Source organism: Triticum aestivum, chromosome 3A, assembly GCF_018294505.1.
Source record: "Triticum aestivum cultivar Chinese Spring chromosome 3A, IWGSC CS RefSeq v2.1, whole genome shotgun sequence".
NCBI classification, from domain to species: Eukaryota; Viridiplantae; Streptophyta; class Magnoliopsida; order Poales; family Poaceae; genus Triticum; species Triticum aestivum.
In genome coordinates this window covers 610,332,081-610,354,947 of record NC_057800.1, presented here as the reverse complement: position 1 = coordinate 610,354,947, position 22,867 = coordinate 610,332,081, and the positions used below count along the sequence as shown (strand labels likewise).

General features: G+C 46.0%; 1 protein-coding gene and 1 long non-coding RNA gene across 3 annotated transcripts; one reads left to right on the top strand and one right to left on the bottom strand.

Annotated features, from left to right (window-relative positions):
- Window positions 1–7,544: 7,544 nt before the first annotated feature.
- Window positions 7,545–9,059, top strand: LOC123062574 (uncharacterized). Of its 2 annotated transcripts, XR_006429775.1 has the most exons (4): window positions 7,545–7,710; window positions 7,796–8,020; window positions 8,156–8,682; window positions 8,772–9,059. It is a non-coding gene; the product is annotated as an uncharacterized lncRNA (long non-coding RNA). The 2 variants fall into 2 exon arrangements; XR_006429774.1 differs by having other exon boundaries at window positions 7,560–7,710; window positions 7,796–8,682.
- Window positions 9,060–14,818: 5,759 nt separating this feature from the next.
- Window positions 14,819–16,526, bottom strand: LOC123058786 (uncharacterized). Its single transcript, XM_044481467.1, has one exon. The coding sequence runs from the start codon at window positions 16,444–16,446 to the stop codon at window positions 15,892–15,894; it is 555 nt and encodes a 184-aa protein (XP_044337402.1). The 5' UTR covers window positions 16,447–16,526; the 3' UTR covers window positions 14,819–15,891.
- Window positions 16,527–22,867: the final 6,341 nt, after the last annotated feature.

Sequence of the window (22,867 nt, the reverse complement as noted above, 5' to 3'; positions counted from 1 at the left end):
TATTGTTGAATTCATTCATGATGCTACTGAAATTTATTATGAGGGAGGAACATATGCTTGTAGGAATTGCAATAATATCAAGTTTCCTCTCTATGTGTTGAAAATCCTGAAGTTATCCTTGTTTTACCTTCCTATACTAGTTGATTATTGTTCCCACAAGTTGTTTGCTCACAGAATCGCTATGCATAGGAAGTGTGTTAGGCTTAAATGTGCTAGTTATATTCTTCATGATGCTCTCTTTATATTTCAATTCTTATCTTTTACGTGAGCATCATTGAAATCATCATGCCTAGCTAGGGGCGTTAAACGATAGCACTTGTTGGGAGGCAACCCAATTTTATTTTTGTTCCTTGCTTTTTGTTCCTGTTTAGTAATAAATAATTCATATAGCCTCTGTTTAGATGTGGTTTTATGTTTTAATTAGTGTTTGTGCCAAGTAGAACCTTTGGGAAGACTTGGGTGAAGTCTTTGTGATCTTGCTGTGAAAAACAGAAACTTTAGTGCTTACGAGATTAGCTGCCATTTTTTACTGGAGAGTGCTATTAAGTTGATTATTTTTGAAGAGGATTAATAGACAAATTCCTCATGTCCACCAATTTATTTGATAATTTTATGAGTTCCATAAGTATACGTTTGATCCAGATTACTACAGACTGTTCTGTTTTTGACAGATTCTGTTTTCTATGTGTTGTTTGCTTATTTTGATGAATCTATGAGTAGTATCGGAGGGTATGAACCATGGATGAGTTGAAATACAGTATATATTACACCAATATGAATTTAGAATGAGTTCACAACAGTACCAAAGGTGGTGATTTATTTTCTTATACTAACGGAGTTTACGAGTTTGCTGTTAAGTTTTGTGTTGTGAAGTTTTCAAGTTTTGGGTAAAGATTCTATGGACTATGGAATAAGGAGTGGCAAGAGCCTAAGCTTGGGGATGCCCAAGGCACCCCAAGGTAATATCCAAGGACACCAAAAATCCTAAGCTTGGGGATGCCCCGGAAGGCATCCCCTCTTTCGTCTTCATTCATCGGTAACTTTACTTGGAGCTATATTTTTGTTCACCACATGATATGTGTTTTGCTTGGAGCGTCATTTTATTTTATTTTATTTTGCTTGATGTTTGAATAAAATACTAAGATCTGAAATGCTTAAATGTTAGAGAGTCTTCATATAGTTGCATAATTATTCGACTACTCATTGATCTTCACTTATATCTTTCGGAGTAGTTTGTTGTTGCTCTAGCGCTCCACTTACATCTTTTTAGAGAACGGTGGTGGTTTTATTTTATAGAAATAGATGAACTATCATGCGTCACTTATATTATTTTGAGAGTCCTAAACAGCATGGTAATTTGCTTTGGTTATGAATTTAGTACTAATATGATGGGCATCCAAGAAAGATATAATAAAAACTTTCATATAAAGTGCATTGAATACTATGAGAAGTTTGATGCTTGATAATTGTTTTGAGATATGAAGATGATGATATTAGAGTCATGCTAGTTGAGTAGTTGCGAATTTGAGAGATACTTGTGTTGAAGTTTGTGATTCCCGTAGCATGCACGTATGGTGAACCATTATGTGATGAAGTCGGAGAATGATTTTATTTATTGATTGTCCTCCTTATGAGTGGCGGTCGGGGACGAGCGATGGTCTTTTCCTACCAATCTATCCCCCTAGAAGCATGCGCGTAGTACTTTGTTTCAATAACTAATAGATTTTTGTAATAAGTATGTGAGTTCTTTATGACTAATGTTGAGTCCATGGATTATACGCACTCTCACCCTTCCACCATTGTTAGCCTCTCTTGTGCCACGCAACTTTCGCCGGTACCATACACGCACCATTACCTTCCTCAAAACAGCCACCATACCTACCTATTATGTCATTTTCATAGCCATTCCGAGATATATTGCCATGCAACTTTCCACCGTTCCGTTATTATGACACGCTCCATCATTGTCATATTGCTTTGCATGATCATGTAGTTGACATCATATTTGTGGCAAAGCCACTGTTCATAATTCTTCCATACATGTCACTCTTGATTCATTGCACATCCCGGTACACCGCCGGAGGCATTCATATAGAGTCATGATTTGTTCTAAGTATCGAGTTGTAATTCATGAGTTGTAAGTAAATAAAAGTGTGATGATCATCATTATTAGAGCATTGTCCCAGTGAGGAAAGGATGATGGAGACTATGATTCCCCCACAAATCGGGATGAGACTCCGGACGAAAAAAAAGAGGCCAAAAAAAGAGAAGGCCCAAAAAATGAGAGAAAAAGAGAGAAGGGGCAATGCCACTATCCTTTTACCACACTTGTGCTTCAAAGTAGCACCATGATCTTCATGATAAAGAGTCTCCTATGTTGTCACTTTCATATACTAGTGGGAATCTTTTATTATAGAACTTGGCTTGTATATTCCAATGATGGGCTTCCTCAAAATTCCCTAGGTCTTCGTGAGCAAGCAAGTTGGATGCACACCCACTAGTTTCTTTTGTTGAGCTTTCATACACTTATAGCTCTAGTGCATCCGTTGCATGGCAATCCCTACTCACTCACATTGATATATATTAATGGGCATCTCCATAGCCCGTTGATACGCCTAGTTGATGTGAGACTATCTTCTCCTTTTTGTCTTCTCCACAACCACCATTCTATTCCACCTATAGTGCTATGTCAATGGCTCACGCTCATGTATTGTGTGAAGATTGAAAAAGTTTGAGAACATCAAAAGTATGAAACAATTGCTTGGCTTGTCATCGGGGTTGTGCATGATTTAAATATTTTGTGTGATGAAGATAGAGCATAGCCAGACTATATGATTTTGTAGGGATAGCTTTCTTTGGCCATGTTATTTTGAGAAGACATAATTACTTTTTTAGTATGCTTGAAGTATTATTTATTTTTATGTCAATATTAAACTTTTGTCTTGAAACTTATGAATCTGAATATTCTTGCCACAATAAAGAGAATTACATGGATAAATATGTTAGGTAGCATTCCACATCAAAAATTCTATTTTTATCATTTACCTACTCGAGGACGAGCAGGAATTAAGCTTGGGGATGCTGATACGTCTCCAGCGTATCTATAATTTTTGATTGTTCCATGCTATTGTATTATCTGTTTTGGATGTTTATGGGCGTTATTATACACTTTTATATTATTTTTGGGACTAACCCAAAGCCCATTGCCAGTGCCAGTTTCTGTTTTTTTCCTTGTTTTAGAGTATCGCAGAAAAGGAAAATCAAACGGAGTCCAATTGACCTGAAACTTCACGGAACTTATTTTTGGACCAGAAGAAGCCTACGGAGTAGCGGAGATGGACCAAGAGAGTCCCTGGCTGCCCACGAGGGTGGGGGGGACCTCCCCCCTGCCTCGTGAACAGCCCAGAGATCCACCGATGTACTTCTTCCTCCTATATATACCCATATACCCTAAAAACTTCGAGGAACATAATAGATCGGGAGTTCCGCCGCCAGAAGCCTTTGTAGCCACCGAAAACCAATCTAGACCCGTTCTAGCACCCTGTCGGAGGGGGGAATCCCTCTCCGGTGGCCATCTTCATCATCCGGGCGCTCTCCATGACGAGGAGGGAGTAGTCCACCCTCGGGGCTGAGGGTATGTACCAGTAGCTATGTGTTTGATATCTCTCTCTCTCGTGTTCTTGAGGTGGTACGATCTTGATGTATCATGAGCTTTGCTATTATAGTTGGATCTTATGATGTTTCTCCCCCTCTACTCTCTTGTAATGGATTGAGTTTTCCCTTTGAAGTTATCTTATCGGATTGAGTCTTTAAGGATTTGAGAACACGATGTATGTCTTGCGTGGGATACCCGTGGTGACAATGGGGTATTCTATTGATCCACTTGATGTATGTTTTGGTGATCAACTTGCGGGTTCCGCCCATGAACCTATGCATAGGGGTTGGCACACGTTTTCGTCTTGACTCTCTGGTAGAAACTTTGGGGCACTCTTTGAAGTTCTTTGTGTTGGTTGAATAGATGAATTTGAGATTGTGTGATGCATATCATATAATCATACCCACAGATACTTGAGGTGACATTGGAGTATCTAGGTGACATTAGGGTTTTGGTTGATTTGTGTCTTAAGGTGTTATTCTAGTACGAACTCTAGGATAGATTGAACAGAAAGAATAGCTTCGTGTTATTTTACTACGGACTCTTGAATAGATCGATCAGAAAGGATAACTTTGAGGTGGTTTCGTACCCTACCATAATCTCTTCGTTTGTTCTCCCCTATTAGTGACTTTGGAGTGACTCTTTGTTGCATGTTGAGGGATAGTTATATGATCCAATTATGTTATTATTGTTGAGGGAACTTGCACTAGTGAAAGTATGAACCCTAGGCCTTGTTTCAATGCATTGCAATACCGTTTACGCTCACTTTTATCATTAGTTACCTTGCTATTTTTATATTTTCAGATTACGGAAACCTCTATCTACCATCCATATTGCACTTGTATCACCATCTCTTCGCCGAACTAGTGCACCTATACAATTTACCATTGTATTGGGTGTGTTGGGGACACAAGAGACTCTTTGCTATTTGGTTGCAGGGTTGTTTGAGAGACACCATCTTCATCCTACGCCTCCCACAGATTGATAAACCTTAGGTCATCCACTTGAGAGAAATTTGATACTGTCCTACAAACCTCTGCACTTGGAGGCCCAACAACATCTACAAGAAGAATGTTGTGTAGTAGACATCACGGTCATGTAATGTCGGTCCGGGCTGCTTCATCCAACAATACCGCCAAATCAAAGTAAGACGTTGGTGGTAAGCATTATGACTATTATCACCCACAACTCTTTGTGTTCTACTCGTGCATATCATCTACGCATAGACCTGGCTCGGATGCCACTATTGGGGAACGTAGCATGCAATTTAAAAATTTTCCTACGCTCACGCAAGATCTATCTAGGAGATGCATTGCAACGAGAGGGGGAGAGCATCTTCATACCCTTGAAGATCGCAAAATGGAAGCGTTTATCAACGCGGTTGATGTAGTCGTACACCTTCACGATCCGTCCCGATCAAGTACCTAACGTACGGCACCTCCTCGTTCAGCACACGTTCATGTCGATAACGTCCTCACCTTCTTGATCCAGTAAGACGGGCGAAGTAGTAGATGAGTTCCGGCAGCACGACGACATGGTGATGGTGTTGGTGAAGAACAATCTCTGCAAGGCTTCGCCAAGCACTACGGAAACTATGACGGAAGATAAACTAGAGGGGACGGGGTTGCCGGCACACGGCTTGGTGATTCTTAATGTGTCTTTGGTGCTAGCCCTGCCCCTCTATTTATGTATTGAGCCTTGGGGTTGAAACTTGGAGTAAAAGCCTCCACAAAGTTGGTTTCACCCGAAAGGCAAGAGTCCTTCTCGGACTCCAGGGCCAGACACCAGGGTTCCCGGCATCTGGACCCAGACGCTAGGGACCTTGGCGTCTGGCCCCTGGACTCCGCAAAACTTCCTTTTGCGCTTTACATAAACCTTGTGGCTTTCCCCTTTGGCCCAAATAAAGTGTTCTCGTACCCAATCATTTCAGGAAACATCCGGAACCCCTTCCGGTGAACTCCGGAAACCTTCCGGAGACCAAACACTATTATCCCATATATTAATCTTTACCTTCGGACCATTCCAGAGCTCCTCGTCATGTCCGTGATCACATCCGGGATTCCGGACAACATTCGGTTACCAACATACATAACTCATATAGTACTATATCGCCAACGAGCGTTTAAGCGTGCGGACCCTATGGGTTCGAGAACTGTGTAGACATGGCCGAGACACTTCTCCGGTCAATAACCAATAGCGGAACCTGGATGCCCATATTGGCTCCTACATATTCTACGAAGATCTTTATTGGATGAACCTTATGACAACATACGTAATTCCCATTGTCATCGGTATGCTACTTGCCCGAGATTCAATCGTCGGTATCCTCATACCTGGTTCAATCTCGTTACCGGCAAGTCTCTTTACTCATTCCGTAATGCATCATCCCGCAACTAACTCATTAGTAACTTTGTTTGCAAGGCTTATAGTGATGTGCATTACCGAGAGGGCCCAGAGATACCTCTCTGATACACGGAGTGACAAATCCTAATCTTGATCTATGCCAACTCAACAAACACCTTCGAAGACACCTGTAGAGCATATTTATAATAACTCGGTATGTTGTGATGTTTGATAGCACACAAAGCGTTCCTCCGGTATTCGGGAGTTGCATAATCTCATAGTCAGAGGAATATGTATAAGTCATGAAGAAAGCAATAGCAATAAAACTAAATGATCATTATGCTAAGCTAACGGATGGGTCTTGTCCATCACATCATTCTATAATGATGTGATCCCATTCATAAAATGACCACACATGTTTATGGTCAGAAAACATAACCATCTTTGATTAACGAGCTAGTCAAGTAGAGGCATACTAGGGTCAACCCGGCGATCCGACCCATGGGTTCACGCGCCCATGGGCACCCGGCCCGAATGGGTAGGGTATGGGTCGCCGACTCCGTCCATGGGTTTTACCCACGGGTAACCCGATTAGTCGTGGGTAAGGTATAGGTATAGATTTGTGTCCATGGGTGACCCGATGGGTTGCCCGATTAATATTCGTAATTGAATAAATATTTATTCTATATTACATTTGCCTACTTTTATTTGAATGTCCTTTATAATTATAGAAGTATAAACCAATACGCATTGTACTACTAGTAATTGATAGTATATAGTAAAATAACAGGACAAATTACACGGCACGTCTAGCAGAACCATACGAACACTTGCCCTGAACATAATCATCTATAGGCTCATTCACATGTTATTTTGGCCCAAAGCTAGTTCGGCCATGGGCCTTTGGCTGGCTGCTGGGGTGACTTTGTTTTGGGCCCTAAGAGCATGTACAACGCTCCACGGTGGACTAGTGCCCCAGCACATCACGTCAGAACAAATGCTCCAGCTCAGCCCAAACTGATGCTTGCACAATGAAACGGGATCTTGCAGAGAAACCCGCTTCCTCACTCGTAAAAGCCAGCTTTAGAGAGTAAAAGCAAGTAGAAGATGAGCTCATGCATGAGAGACAACTCACGAGAGAGAGCACTTGGTATGAAAATGCTGAAACGGTGGGTCTCAGTGAGATGATGCCTGCTTGGTAAAATTTTACCTAGGTGGAGCATGGGGCAGCACTATACAGCTGCCCCCATTATACATGCCCTAATGGTTGGAATCTACGTGCGCCCAACACTGCTGGGCATGCTGCTCCTTCTTTAGCCCCACCTCGCTTAGCTAAGAGCGTAAGAGGTGGAGCTTTGAGAACGGCGATTTGGCGGACGAGCTCGCCTGCTCCTGTTATGAGGACGAATGAAACGAGGTCTCGTGGAAGCTAGCAATTATGACGGGTGGAAATACAGGTTTGCATTGACGCAGAAAAGACAGGCATACCGTAGTAGGACTGCATGATGTACTGGTGGTACAGGTCCTACCGAACGAGGTGTGCAGTCCACGAATCACGGCGTCAGTCCGACAAGCGGTAGGCCCATTTAATACGACATCTCACAGGTTGGCTGGTTCTGTTTCGTTTCTGTATCCCCCTTCCTCTGATGCTTATCGAACAATGGCGGCCTTGGCGACGGCCGACGGATGGCGGGACTGGATCCGGTCGACAGGTATGGTTTGCGACCATCCCTATTAGATTCGAATATTGAGCATCTGCCCTATCCTTAGAAGGGTCGCCCCAATCCCGGTGAACAGGTTCGCTGTCCCAACCATGTACGGCGGTGTGTTCTGAGTGGCAACCCAGCCGACACTAGATCTGGTTGAAGCGGACGACAAGTTCAGAATGGGAGGAGCCGTGGATGTGTTCGCGCCTCTCCAACTGAATCTGAACACGCTGTGCGATATGAGCAGCTTATCGCCGCCGGACTCTGAACAGTCCACGAGCAAGGAAGACCCGCAAGCTCCTGGTTGGACATGGAGGTGATTTCATTGTTCTGCACTTCCGTTGAATTCATTCAGTAAATATGAAATATTTTCTTGATTTTGAAGTATTGCAGTCAGGAATTCATGCTCTCTGATAAGACACCCATATTTTGTGATTGTGCTTAACTGCAGACAAAAGCTATGTGATGCAGGGTGCTTGTTGGACAGGCTCCTGCGCCATGTTCGGGTAGAGTTTGTGCCCTTGAGCAGACAATCAGGGGGTTAGCTGAGAAGAAGACTGACACTGTTGTTGGAAGTTCGTTTGACTCATTATTAGGCGAGGTGACTACTAGAATTTGTACTCCTGGGTATGTTGGATGTTAATTGGTACGGTGAGAGCAAGAGCAAGGTTAACTTTGAAAAGACAAAGTGCATACAGGGGATAGTATGTGGGTGCTCGTTATGGCCTAACTTCGTTCGGTTAAACATTGTGTTCGCTCACTAGCTGGAAAAAAAAGTTGTGCTAAAACTTTTTATCAAAAAAAAGTTGTGCTAAACTGGTTTATAATTACTGGGTAAGCCAAAAAGGACCAACACAAGATCATGCCAGCGATGATTCGTCTACTCAGCTCGGAGGACAACAACTGATACATAAGCGAGCACAGGGCCAAGCCATCGCAGTTCAAGGACGACAAGTTAAAGTTATGTGTGTTTGCTCGGTGAGTGTCATGTTCGCCTTCTCGACATCATTCCTGGTAGGCCGACATAGTCGGTGTGTTTCATGATGACTCCTTTATATTTTTGGCAGGGAAGCCGAAGAAGTTGAACACTCGATCTTGCGATGTGAGTGCCTGGCAGTGATAAGGCTACTGATTTACAATGCGAGTTACTAGTTGTCCGTGCAATTTGTACAATTTGATTTTCTCTTGTAAGCTAGGATTTTCCTAAACCTGTATACATTTTACGTAAACATGTGTTAGCGGGAAAATAAACCAATCAGTGGCAATCGGTGTCGCGAGTGTATTGCGACAAATGACGATTGTCGTCGAGGCCTGTTGTGTTCTCTGAATCAAACTTTCTATTTGTTCCCTGATGATACTGACTGGTCCTGTGCGCCAGCCGCCCTGAGGCCACCTTCTATGTGTGGGGCAGCGGGGAACTGTGGTGTTTGAATTTCAAATGCGCTGGGAGGGGAGCACGGTGCAACTAGTACTAACACTCCGCCGTGGGTCAGAGACTGGATCCATTAAGGCCTCTTTATGTGATGTTAATGGGGTGTCGACAACATATCATTCTGCCTCTGTGTGATGCAGTTGAATCTCTTAAAGGTGATACTTATTTAGATTGTTCTGTTTCAAGAATTAATTGACTGAAGCAGCCAAGGTGATGTTGTTCCAGCAACCTTGCTTTGTTCTTTCACTCACTGTGTGCAATCCTTAATTGAATAGCTCCACATGATAAGTATGGTTTGATTCTCAGTTTGCTTTATGCCTCTTCTTTTTTAGGGAGTTATATGCCTTCTTAAAACTGTAGTATTTGTGTGAATTCAGTCCTTGAATCAGTACTTACAATATTTGTTGTCTATAGATGAGGTACTCAAGGTGATATAAGATTCTCCCTGTGACCTAAGTTCAATCAGATGTTTCTTAATTTATTCTTTAAACAATAATCTTGAGCTGAAACTATTAACAGGTTCAACAAAATATCAGAATATCCTAGCTGAGTAGTTCATGCTACTGTTACAACTGTTGTTCCTGCTAGCTAGAACACGTTCTAGCTTAACAGTTGCACTGGACTAATCTTTTGGCGGGCTTGTGAGAAGTAGTTGCATTTCAGATCCTCCTTGTATCCATTGAAAATCGATGAAAAAGAAGAGATTAAGAAAAAACACCGCTCATATATACATTATTTGTTCATATGGCGTTCTTCTGTGCTAAAAAAAGGTACCTTTTTTTTGTCATTTGTCACTGCTCAAAAGAAAGACAGTAAATAAGATCTAACTTTTTGTTCCTGCTTTTCCTTTTCTACATTCTCCCTAATTTATTTTACCCTCTACTTATAATATATAGGCTATGTCGCCACATGTGTGTTTCTTGTAATGGCTTAGATTATCTTGAAATTTGTAACTTCAAAGGGTTCCCTGACATAGCTTTATCGTATTCCACATTGCTACTCCAGACAGAACACATGTGAATTTTGCTTGAAAGGTTTTGAGTTTTGACTGATGGGCATGCTGGTCCAATGGCAAAACCAGCCAGCCAGTATAGAACACTTCTAGTCAAAGCACAGTGATCTATTTGTATAGATTATTTTTCTAATTAGATGTTGTGTGTGCCATTATTCTACATAGTAATGTTTTCAATGAAATCAATATCATTATGCAGATTACATTTTTGTTTGGAGGAAACACTCTTCTTATCTTCCTTCCTCTAATTTCCTACTAGTTGTGAAAAAATCTCTACTAGTTTGCTCATGTTTAAGGGCATGCAACGCTACAAGATTCAGAGTACAAACATTTGATATTTTTTTTCAGGTATGATCAGTTTCACAGTTTAAAAAAGACATTCGAGGTCATTGCAGATCATGGGAGATGCTGGATTTATTCTTAGCATATTATAGCTGTATTAAGATGATCTAATAATTTTACTGCATCTGTATTAAGTTATGTCTCGGATTGCCTTTGCTAAATTGCTATTGGCATGCTTTAGCTATTTGGAGTAAGGTTGTGTGATGAAGTCTTGCCTGCTCATACTGGACTTAACAGAATCTTGTCAAATCAGTACATCAAGTTTTTAATCATATATACTTCCTGTACGGCAAGGAGTAATAATAAGCAGAACCATAGCATCAACTCCTTGGTGCACGACTCGACAGGCTTCAGTTCGGTCGGAGCGGCTGTGGCCGGTTGCAGACGGTACTGGATGGCACGTGATAACGGCCCCTTCCTGTGCGGTGGGTACTGGATGTGGGCTGGCGGCGTCCGTCATTCTGACCAAACGGCACGGCCGTGCGCTCTGGAGCCAACACGGTTCTTTCCTGGCGCCTAATTACTGTCCCAGGCCTCCATACAACCATGTGCTGGGATCCCGATACGAACGAGCGCACAGAGATAAAGTGCGCAGGCGAGCTCGTCCTCTCCAATGAATATTCGGTGGAGCTTTCCCTTATAAAGTGCGACTGAGAGAACTGTGCGTACACCAACATTTGGACCTGATGGGTGCCCGATTATGTCAGGTTGCCTGATGGGTTCGGGTTTGGATCTAATAAACATTTATCATAATATAAAGAAATATAATTAACAATTATTTTATTGTCTTTAGGACATATTTTCTTCGTGAGCTTTCAAGCTTTTTACGAAGCTTGCCTACAAGAACATTATGGACAATGGTGACTGTCATCCGCCATGTGTGCACTACCTTGAAGACTGAAGACTACCGGGAAAAAAAACATTCACTGAGCCCGACGGTAAGTGTTTGGCAACACATTGGCTGAGTCCGCCGGTAAGGGCCTGTTCGCTTCAAAGGATTTGTAGACTTTCCAAAGGAATGTTCATTCCATAGTTTTCAGTTCCTTCACTGGCGTTCGGATCAAGGGAATCAGCTACAGCGTTCCTATGGAAAAGTTCGTAAACAGTGGCCATTTTACAGGAATCTAAACATCTGGTCTGAACCAATTTTTGGGCGGAGGCCCGAGGCAAGCCAACTCACAAGCCAAATAAAATATTCCTTTCGCATGGGTGGGAGAGAAGCAATACCAGCATGCAGCGATTAGAACACTTGGTGCCTGAATAAAATACTCAATACTGTTGCATCAGTAGTACGGCTCCTTTGCTCATACCTCTGGACAATTTCCTGTGAACCGAACACCCTTTATTCTTCTATTTTGCGAACTGCAGTAATGTACTGTACAGCCAACCGCATTCCTATACTTTTTTACATCCCTTTGTTTTTCTTACCTGTGTATCGAACGGGGCCTAAGTGTCTGGCAACACATTGGCGTTGTCCCGGGTTCAGATGTAAAAACTCGAGATGCTAGAAATGTGAGAGCAACTTCAGCCGTTGGCCTCTCAGGGGGCGTCTAAAATCGCCATTTGAGGATGAGCCGGCGTAAAAAATCGGCCTGGGGACGAGTTGGTCCCCAGCCGCCCGCCATAGGGCCGCTCCAGGCGCGTTCAAAAAAGGCAAAAATATAGCAAAGTTCGGCATATATTACATAATAGATATGTCTAATTAAAAAAGAAACTGGCTGAACGCGGAGTAGTCGCCGTCGTCATCGCCGCCGTCGTCGTCGTCGGGCTTCTCCTCCTTGACGCCGCCGTCCCTGGTGGACACCTGACCGGCGTCGCCAACGCGGACTGATGGCGGCGGCGCGTCGTCCTCGTCGCTATCCTCGATGACGATGATGCCTCCTTCGTCGCGGCCCCGGCGGCGCTGCGCGAATCGCTGCAGGGCGGTGCACTGGCGCTCCCTCACCATCTTCAGGGTGTCCGCGCGCGCCCATTTCAGGGCCGCGTCGTCGTCGAGCTCGACGTCGCCGCCGTGCTCCGTCTTCACCGCGAGGAGGAGGCTCGGCTCCGTCTTCACCGCCGCGAGCCCCGACCCCGTCTTGGTCTTGACGAAGCGCGGAGGAGGAGCCGACGAGGAGGCGCGCCGGCCGCCGTCGTTGATGACGATGCCGGCGCTGCGAGTGCGTCGGCCGAGCGCCGTCTCCGCCGCGGGCTCGGCCTTGACGCCGAGCAGCGCCGGAGAGCCGGAGGAGTGCGAAGAAGAGCGTGGTGAGAAGGAAGAAGAGGAGGCGCCGAACCTCCTGGGCAACCATTGCCCGTCGCGTCGACGGAGAACCGTGGCCGTGGCGGCCGCCCTCGCCGGGGGGTACGCCAACGGCGAGTTGTTGCCGCCCTCGAGGTGCGTCAGCACGCCCTCGAGTGTGCGGCTGGGGACGCCCCACCACAGGCGGCGCCCCTCGTTGTTCTTCATGCCGCCGACCACCGCCGCGCCATTGGTGGACGCCAGCCGCTGCTGCTGACGGCGTTGAAAGTACGCCGCCCAAGCCGCGTGGTTGTCGGCGGCATACTAAGGAAGGGAGAGTTGGGCGTCAGTGGGGGAGGCGCGCACGACCTCGACCTCGTCGGCGAAGTACCCGGGTTTGGCCACGGTGTCGGGCAACGGGGGAATGGGCACTCCCCCGTTGCTGAGCTTCCAGCCCATCGGCACGGCGCACATGTCCGACGGCGCCGGGATGTTTGCCTGGAATAGGAGGCAAGACTCCTGTTCGCGGAGCGAGAGGCGGCCGAAGCCGTTGGCCGCCGCCTCATCTCCGGGGAAACGCTCGGCCATCAGGAGAGGGAGGGACAGGGAGGGCTCGACGGCGGCGCTCGGGAGAGGGAGGCTCGACGGCGGCTCTCGGGAGAGGCAGAGCTTGGCGGCTAGGGCTAGGCTGGTGCGGCCAGAAGCGAGGGAGGCCGCCGGCTTTATATAGCCGTGACGCGCCCGTGTGTACGCGTGCGATGGAGGGGCAATGTCGGCGTGCCGTCCCGTGACACGCCGCTCGTGAGGAATCAATGGTAAGGCTGACCGACGACAGCCTTGCCATTGATTCCCCGCTGGAAACTGAGGCGTTGGGGGAAGACGACGCGCGGTGTCGCTGACGCGGCGGGCCCGCGGCTCTTTCGAGCCAAAACTGCTTGCCCTGACGTCCCCAAGCGCCCCCCGGCGCGCCAGGTTCGGCCTGGGTCCGCCGGCGCTAATTTTGATCCAGGCCGACGAAAATCGGGCTTCTGGGACACGACTAGACCGATTTTTTTACGCCGGCACGAAAAAATCGTGTGAAAATGCCTTTACGAGGGCGTGACTGGAGATGCTATGAGATCTTCTAAGATGAATACAATCGTTCCTCCTCCACTCTCAGAAATGTCGTCCCTGATCTCACACCTTGGACTCGTTGGTTCAGGGCACCGAGCGAAAAGGTCACCGCCTACTCTGGGCGGCAATGCCTCTTCTCATGTGCAAATGTTCTCATGCAATCTTTCAGTTCTCATCGTCTAGTAATTGGTTAAATTATTTGAGCAATATATTTAGATGAATGAACTCCCCGTTCTCTACCCCCTCCCCCCTTCCTTAGGCTGGTCGAAAAAAAGACATGACAAAACATAATCTTCTTCTAGCTCCAAGCATTTTTTTTATCCCTCGAAGAAACTATTCACATCAGATATCTGAGAGATATTAAATTCCAGGTGGGACAATCAATTCCCTATAGACTTGTCTGAACACACAAATCCTTTACACCATGCAAGGTGACCGACAAGCATGATATTCACTCGGTCACTCCCATAAAAAACACACATATATTCACATCATCAAGCAAATTATATACACGAGATGTCATAGACTGATCATGCGTATTAAACACATTATTTTTTAGATCAAGCTGTTGTGTCCATAATTTAATATCCATGTTATTTGATACAAAAAAAGGGCGATCATACTTGTCTGAATATACAAACCCTTTACTCTAGGCACGGTGACAAACATGCATAGAAAGTTAATAACAAATATTAACATCAGGAAACAACTTATATACACCAGATGGCACATTTTATATTTTTTGAGTGAGTGAATTTTAGTTTGTATGCCCGTTACTTGATATATTTTACACTAATTACCCCATCTAACAACTTTTCATCTGGATTACCCCATTTAGCAAAAAAAAACATTTTTACCACTTTTAAAGTATTTTAGGTTGCTGATAGCTCTTTTAGTAGTTCTTTTGCCGGACAAAGCATCAATGGAGCCTTGTCTAGTAAATGTGGTGAAGAAAAATGTGGTGGAAGCAATAAACAAGGAGTTGTGTGATGTGAAGAAGAAATCCATCAAGGTAAAGGAGAGCGTATGTACACATGATGACCGTGAGAAGAAATGATGTCCAACTAAGCCATTTGACCAGTTAGGATGCGAGGAAGAAACACCAGGAGAAAAATCGGGATGAATCAAGCTACGCATGATAGATGGCTAAATGGGGTAGAAAGTAGATACTAGTTAAACTTACGCTAAATGAGGTAAAAACTGGCAAAGCATTTGCTAAATAACGTAATCTAAAAGAATAGATGTTAAATGAGATAATGTATGCCAAAAATGTCAAAATAAAGGGTAAAAAACTGGAATTCACTCTTTTTGAGATGGAAATGGCACAAAGTGATCAAGTGTATTAAAAACATTATTGTTTAGAACAACCTATTGCTTTAAACCATGCATGAGGGCTACAGCCTACATGTATGTTTGGTAAAGAAGATGACACAACCTGAAAGAGGGCACAATCCATGTCTATATTATAGTATCCATGGTACAAGTACTTGATAAAAAGGCGGTAATACATACCCTTTTTTCTCCAAACACGGTAACAGACAGACATAGAGAGTCAATACACACATATTAACATCAGCACGCAAATTATATACTCCCTCCTTCCATTTATATATGGCTTAATGCGTTTTTCGAGGCTAATTTTGACCAAATACTAGAGCAATAATATATGACATGCAACTTACACAAAGCACACCGTTAAATTCGTGTGTGAAAGGAGCTGTCAATGATATAATTTTCACATTGTGCATGTCATGTACTATTAATCTTGTCAATAGTCAAAGGCGGTCTTAAAAACGCATTAGGCCCTATATAGATAGAAGGAGGGAGTACACGAAATGGCACAAACTGATCATGCGTATTAAACACATTAGTATTGTTCTACCGTGTCCAAAACTTAATATCCATGTCATAAGCTTGTAACCTCGTAAAGTTACAAATTAACCTCCTGTCGTCTGCTTCCCGCACATAGTAGTAAACAAAGATGAAGCCACATTACTGTAAAACTACCCAACGAGGCGACAGACGGTCGAAAAATGGAAACCACCGTGGTTAAGATTCAGCCGAACTTTACCTTCCCACCACGGAGGCAATCATCCCATGCAGCCTGCCGGTTCCCCCGCCGGAGCGCCGGGCGCGGAAGCACAGGGTAGACGTCGGTGACGCCGCCCCGCCGTCCGCTTCTTCGTCCTCTCCCCTTGACGTGGACGAGAAGGACGACCGCGGCGGGCTCGCCACCAGCCTCTTCCTCCGGCTGTACTCCTTGGACGGCGAGGGAGCCGGCATCGTGTGGCTCCTGCGGAACATCGTCGGGACGAAGCTGGCCGGCCTGGAGGACGAGAGCAGCTTCTTGGAGGACTCCGACTTGGTGATCTTCGTCTTGCTGTAGTAGGAAGGCGGCGGCGTGATGGGCGGGAGCGCCCTGGACGAGGCGCCGTCGTTCTTGGGCGTCCCCGGCGCCGACTCCCAGAGGAACGGCACCGAGCCCGCGGAGGCGACGCCGTAGTAGGTGCGGAAGGAGGGGTTGGAGAGGGAGGCGTCCGGGGCGAGGAGGCGGCTGGCCATGGTGGTCGGCCTCTCCTCCTGCATCATCACGTCCCGGAGCGTCCTCTGGCTCGAGCTCATCCTCGCTTTGCCTGGCTGGTTTTGGTCGTCTATTCGTAGATGAGATTAGACGCAATGTGAGTTCGGAATCTAGTGTGAGATACTTCTTGAAATGTGAGATGTGCTATGCTGACCTTGCTGCCGAGAGGGAGAGAGTAGGAGAGAGCAGACATCGGGCATGTGATCTGGGGCAAGTAGCACATGGATCCAGTAGGTATGCCGCTGACTTTGGGATGGTTTAATGCATGCCACTTAAACTTATTGCGCCCGGAGACGAATGGGCCATGACTTGCTTCGGTTAACCACATACCTGTCGGCATCCCAGGTGGCTGAGGAGCTTCGTGGGCGGTGGTTGTTGGCTACGACGACTGGAACAGCGTCACCCCCCGCCGGCGATGATGTGTTCCAGATCTTATTTTCCCAGTGCCGACGGGCTATGACCTCTCTTGGGCGGTCCACATTGAGAGAGTGGTAGTCCAGCTTTGTCGGTCCCGACGACCATGCCTCATTGCTTGTGTAGGAAAGTGTGGGTGCGGATCACGGGTGTTCCACACGACATTTTCGACGACATGCCCTTCTCTGGCCGCAAGATAATCGTTCGGGCTCTCGTCGCTGTGATGAGTTTTCATTGGTTGATAATGTTGGAAATATTAGCATTTTTCTGATTAGACTTATCCACGAATAAACAGTAAGCATGGCATAAAAGGTATGCATCTCATAGCGATGCGTAAGCATACTAGCACGTATAGAACATAGAATCGAACCTTCTATGAGCAGCACATATACGGCTAGCATAAGTACGAGTAAACGAGGAATGAACAGATCATACCCTCCGGTTGGCCAGGCCAACACGGCGGCGGCAGCAGCAGCCTCAGCGTCGTCCGTGGCCTTCTTCTTAGCGGCGGCGGCGGCGGCCATGGTGTCGATGCAGAGGAAGTAGTGGAAACAGAGGCGAACGGAGTTGGGGACGGATCGGGAGCAGTCGCGTCGAGACGCTCCCCAAAAAACTTATTGCCGTTCTCCCGGGCAGGATCTCGAACGACAGGATTCCGGAGGCACCTCCTCTCTCGACCAGCCATGCACGTGGTCGTCGGGATGGAATCGTCGAAGGCAGCACAGAGTGAGGAACAGTAGATGATGGCTAGGTCACACGAGAGGGAGTGAGTGAACCGAACTAGGTTACTTCACTGGCCAGAGCCTTCTTATATAGTCCGTAAGGGAGAAAGTCGTGGGCCTTGCCGAGGCCCACGACCGAGTCGACCCACTCTCGGCAAGGGAGTCGATGAATCCTGGCAGCGCGGGTCCCGGCAAGGGAGCAACGCAAGTCAGCCCACAATCCAACGTCTTGGACAGTGGCCCACATGTTAGCGACTCGTTAATTAATCCGTGATTAATTAATTCGTTCCTGAGTGGCAAAAATAAGCTTCGGCTCGGCTCATTGCCGCAACCCACAACCCGTGGCGTACGCGCGCGTCGTGACGCGGAGGGCGGAGGAGGAGGAGCGCGCGCGTACCACTCCTCTTCCCAAGCTCCCAATGGCAAGTGGTAGAGCATCCCTTATAAAGGGGTCTCAACTCTCCTCAACTAGCAAGGTGGGACTAAACTTCCCACCACCTGCCATCTCATACATGAACCTCAAGATTAACCAGGGATTAGTGTCTTATATGGGTCTAAGCCCATCCATAATCCAACAATCCCCCACTAGATCTCGAGGCATATAAGTTTGTCAACTGTTCTAAACAATGTTTGATATACCAGAATTTTCAGTGGAGACTGTTAAGTTGAACGTCCACCTAGAGCAACAGGATTAGACTTCTTCACAACTGAACAATGGACTATGCCTTGAATTGTCAACTTGGCGTGCAGAAGTTTCGCCTATTGTCAGCTGATACATGGTTTGTTGGAAATATGCCCTAGAGGCAATAATAAAAGCATTATTATTATATTTCTTTGTTCATGATAATTGTCTTTATTCATGCTATAATTGTGTTATCTGGAAATCGTAATACATGTGTGAATAACAGACATCAACGTGTCCCTAGTGAGCCTCTAGTTGACTAGCTCGTTGATCAACAGATAGTCATGGTTTCCTGACTATGGACACTGGATGTCATTGATAACGAGATCACATCATTAGGAGAATGATGTGATGGACAAGACCCAATCCTAAACATAGCACAAGATCGTATAGTTCATTTGCTAGAGTTTTCTAATGTCAAGTATCTTTTCCTTAGACCATGAGATCGTGTAACTCCCGGATACTATAGGAGTGCTTTGGGTATGCCAAACGTCACAACGTAACTGGGTGACTATAAAGGTAGACTGCGGGTATCTCCGAAAGTGTCTGTTGGGTGACATGGATCAAGACTGGGATTTGTCACTCCGTATGACGGAGAGGTATCACTGGGCCCACTCGGTAATGCATCATCATAATGAGCTCAGAGTGACCAAGTGTCTGGTCACGGGATCATGCATTACGGTACGAGTAAAGTGACTTGCCGGTAACGAGATTGAACGAGGTATTGGGATACCGACGATCGAATCTCGGGCAAGTAACATATCGATAGACAAAGGGAATAGCGTACGGGGTTGATTGAATCCTCGACATCGTGGTTCATCCGATGAGATCATCGTGGAGCATGTGGGAGCCAACATGGGTATCCAGATCCCGCTGTTGGTTATTGACCGAAGAGTCGTCTCGGTCATGTCTGCTTGTCTCCCGAACCCGTAGGGTCTACACACTTAAGGTTCGGTTACGCTAGGGTTGTAGGGATATGTATATGCAGTAACCCGAATGTTGTTCGGAGTCCCGGATGAGATCCCGGACGTCACGAGGAGTTCCGGAATGGTCCGGAGGTAAAGATTTATATATGGGAAGTCCTGTTTCGGGTATCGGGACAAGTTTCGGGGTTATCGGTATTGTACCGGGACCACCGGAAGGGTCCCGGGGGTCCACCGGGTGGGTCCACCTGCCCCGGGGGGGCACATGGGCTGTAAGGGGGTGCGCCTTGGCCTAATGGGCCAAGGGCACCAGCCCCACATAGCCCATGCGCCTAGGGTTTAAGGGGACAAGAGTCCTAGGAGGGTAAGGCACCTCCTAGGTGCCTTGGGGGGGAGGGAAACCTCCCCTTGGCCGCCGGCCATAGGAGATTGGATCTCCTAGGCTGCGCACCACCCCCCCTTGGCACCCCTATATATAGTGGGGGAGAGGAGGGACTTCATACCTGAACGCACTGGCCTTTGGTTGCCTCCTTCTCCCTCCTCAACACCTCCTCCACCTCCATAGTGCTTAGCGAAGCTCTGCCGGAGTACTGCAGCTCCATCAACACCACGCCGTCGTGCTGCTGTTGGTGCCATCTCCCTCAACCTCTCCTCCCTCCCTTGCTGGATCAAGAAGAGGAGACGTGGCTGTTCCGTACGTGTGTTGAACGCGGAGGTGCCGTCCGTTCGGCGCTGGTCATCGGTGATTTGGATCACGTCGAGTACGACTACATCATCACCGTTCTTTTGAACGCTTCCGTGCGTGATCTACAAAGGTATGTAGATGCATCTGATCACTCGTTGCTAGATGAACTCCTAGATGATCTTGGTGAAACGAGTAGGAAAATTTTTGTTTTCTGCAACGTTCCCCAACAGTGGCATCATGAGCTAGGTCTATGCGTAGTTCTTCTTGCGCGAGTAGAACACAATTTGTTGTGGGCGTAGATTTGTCAACTTTCTTGCCGTTACTAGTCCTTTCTTGCTTCAGCGGTATTGTGGGATGAAGCGGCCCGGACCAACCTTACACGTACGCTTACGTGAGACCGGTTCCACCGACTAACATGCACTAGTTGCATAAGGTGGCTGGCGGGTGTCTGTCTCTCCCACTTTAGTTGGAGCGGAATCGATGAACAGGGTCCTTATGAAGGGTAAATAGAAGTTGACAAATCACGTTGTGGCTTTAACGTAGGTAAGAAAACGTTCTTGCTAGAACCCTAATTCAGCCACGTAAAACTTGCAACAACAATTAGAGGACGTCTAACTTGTTTTTGCAGCAAGTGGTTTGTGATATGATATGGCCAAAGTTGTGATGAATGATGAATGATCTATATGTGATGTATGAGATGTTCATGCTATTGTAATAGGATTCACGACTTGCATGTCGATGAGTATGACAACCGGCAGGAGCCATAGGAGTTGTCTTTATTCTTTTAATGACCTGCGTGTCATCGAGAAACGCCATGTAAATTACTTTACTTTATTGCTAAACACGTTAGCCATAGTAGTAGAAGTAATAGTTGGCAAGCAACTTCATGGAGACACGACGATGGAGATCATGATGATGGAGATCATGGTGTCAAGCCGGTGACAAGATGATCACGGAGCCCCAAGATGGAGATCAAAGGAGCTATGTGAAAATGGCCATATCATGTCACGTTTATTATTTGATTGCATGTGATGTTTATCATGTTTTGCATCTTGTTTACTTAGAACGACGGTAGTAAATAAGATGATCCCTCACAATAAAATTCAAGAAGTGTTCCCCCTAACTGTGCACCGTTGCGACAGTTTGCTGTTTCAAAACACCACGTGATGATCGGGTGTTTTATTCAGACGTTCACATACAACGGGTGTAAGACAGATTTACACATGCAAACACTTAGGTTGACTTGACGAGCCTAGCATGTACAGACATGGCCTCGGAACACAGAAGACCGAAAGGTCGAGCATGAGTCGTATAGAAGATACGATCAACATGAAGATGTTCACCGATGTTGACTAGTCCATCTCACGTGATGATCGGACACGGTCTAGTTTAACTCGGATCATGTAATACTTAGATGACTAGAGGGATGTCTAATCTAAGTGGGAGTTCATTAATAATTTGATTAGTTGAACTTAATTATCATGAACTTAGTCTAAATATTTTACAATATGTCTTGTAGATTAAATGGCCAACGTAGTCCTCAACTTCAACGCGTTCCTAGAGAAAACCAAGCTGAAAGACGATGGCAGCAACTATACGGACTGGGTCCGGAACCTGAGGATCATCCTCATAGCTGCCAAGAAAGATTATGTCCTACAAGCACCACTTGGTGACGCACCCGTTCTCCCTGCAGAACAAGATGTTATGAACGCTTGGCAGGCACGTTTCGATGACTACTCCCTCGTTCAGTGCGGCATGCTTTACAACCTAGAGCCCGGGCTCCAAAAGCGTTTTGAGAGACATGGAGCATATGAGATGTTCGAAGAGCTGAAAATGGTTTTCCAAGCTCATGCCCGGGTCGAGAGATATGAAGTCTCCGACAAATTCTTCAGCTGTAAGATGGAGGAAAACAGTTCTGTCAGTGAGCACATACTCACTATGTCTGGGTTGCATAACCGCTTGACTCAGCTGGGAGTTAATCTCCCGGATGATGCGGTCATTGACAAAATCCTCCAGTCGCTTCCACCAAGCTACAAGAGCTTTGTGATGAACTTCAATATGCAGGGGATGGAAAAGACCATTCCTGAAGTATTTGCTATGCTGAAATCAGCAGAGGTAGAAGTCAGAAAGGAACATCAAGTGTTGATGGTCAATAAAACCACTAAGTTCAAGAAAGGCAAGGGTAAAAAGAACTTCAAGAAGGACGGCAAGGAGGTTGCCGCGCCCGGCAAGCAAGCTGCCGGGAAGAAGCCAAAGAATGGACCCAAGCCCGAGACTGAGTGCTTTTATTCTAAGGGAAGCGGTCACTGGAAGCGGAACTGCCCTAAGTACTTAGCGGATAAGAAGGCCGGCAAAACAAAAGGTATATGTGATATACATATAATTGATGTGTACCTTACTAGTGCCCGTAGTAGCTCCTGGGTATTTGATACCGGTGCAGTTGCTCACATTTGTAACTCAAAGCAGGGGCTGCGGAATAAGCGGAAACTGGCAAAGGACGAGGTGACGATGCGCGTCGGGAATGGTTCCAAGGTCGATGTGATCGCCGTCGCCACGCTACCTCTGCATCTCCCTTCGGGATTAGTTTTAAACCTTAATAATTGTTATTTAGTGCCAGCTTTGAGCATGAACATTGTATCAGGATCTCGTTTAATTCGAGATGGCTACTCTTTTAAATCTGAGAATAATGGTTGTTCCATTTTTATGAGAGATATGTTTTATGGTCATGCTCCTATGGTGAATGGTTTATTCTTTATGAATCTCGAACGTGATGCTACACATGTTCATAATATGAGTGCCAAAAGAAGTAAGGTTGATAATGATAGTCCCACATACCTGTGGCACTGCCGCCTTGGTCACATAGGTGTCAAACGCATGAAGAAGCTCCATGCTGATGGACTTTTAGAGTCTCTTGATTATGAATCATTTGACACATGCGAACCATGCCTTATGGGTAAAATGACCAAGACTCCGTTCTCAGGAACAATGGAGCGAGCAACCGACTTATTGGAAATCATACATACTGATGTGTGCGGT

Bases quoted from the DNA above. Each gene is read 5' to 3' on its own strand.
- LOC123058786 (XM_044481467.1), bottom strand. From the start codon at position 16,446: ATGAGCTCGAGCCAGAGGACGCTCCGGGACGTGATGATGCAGGAGGAG.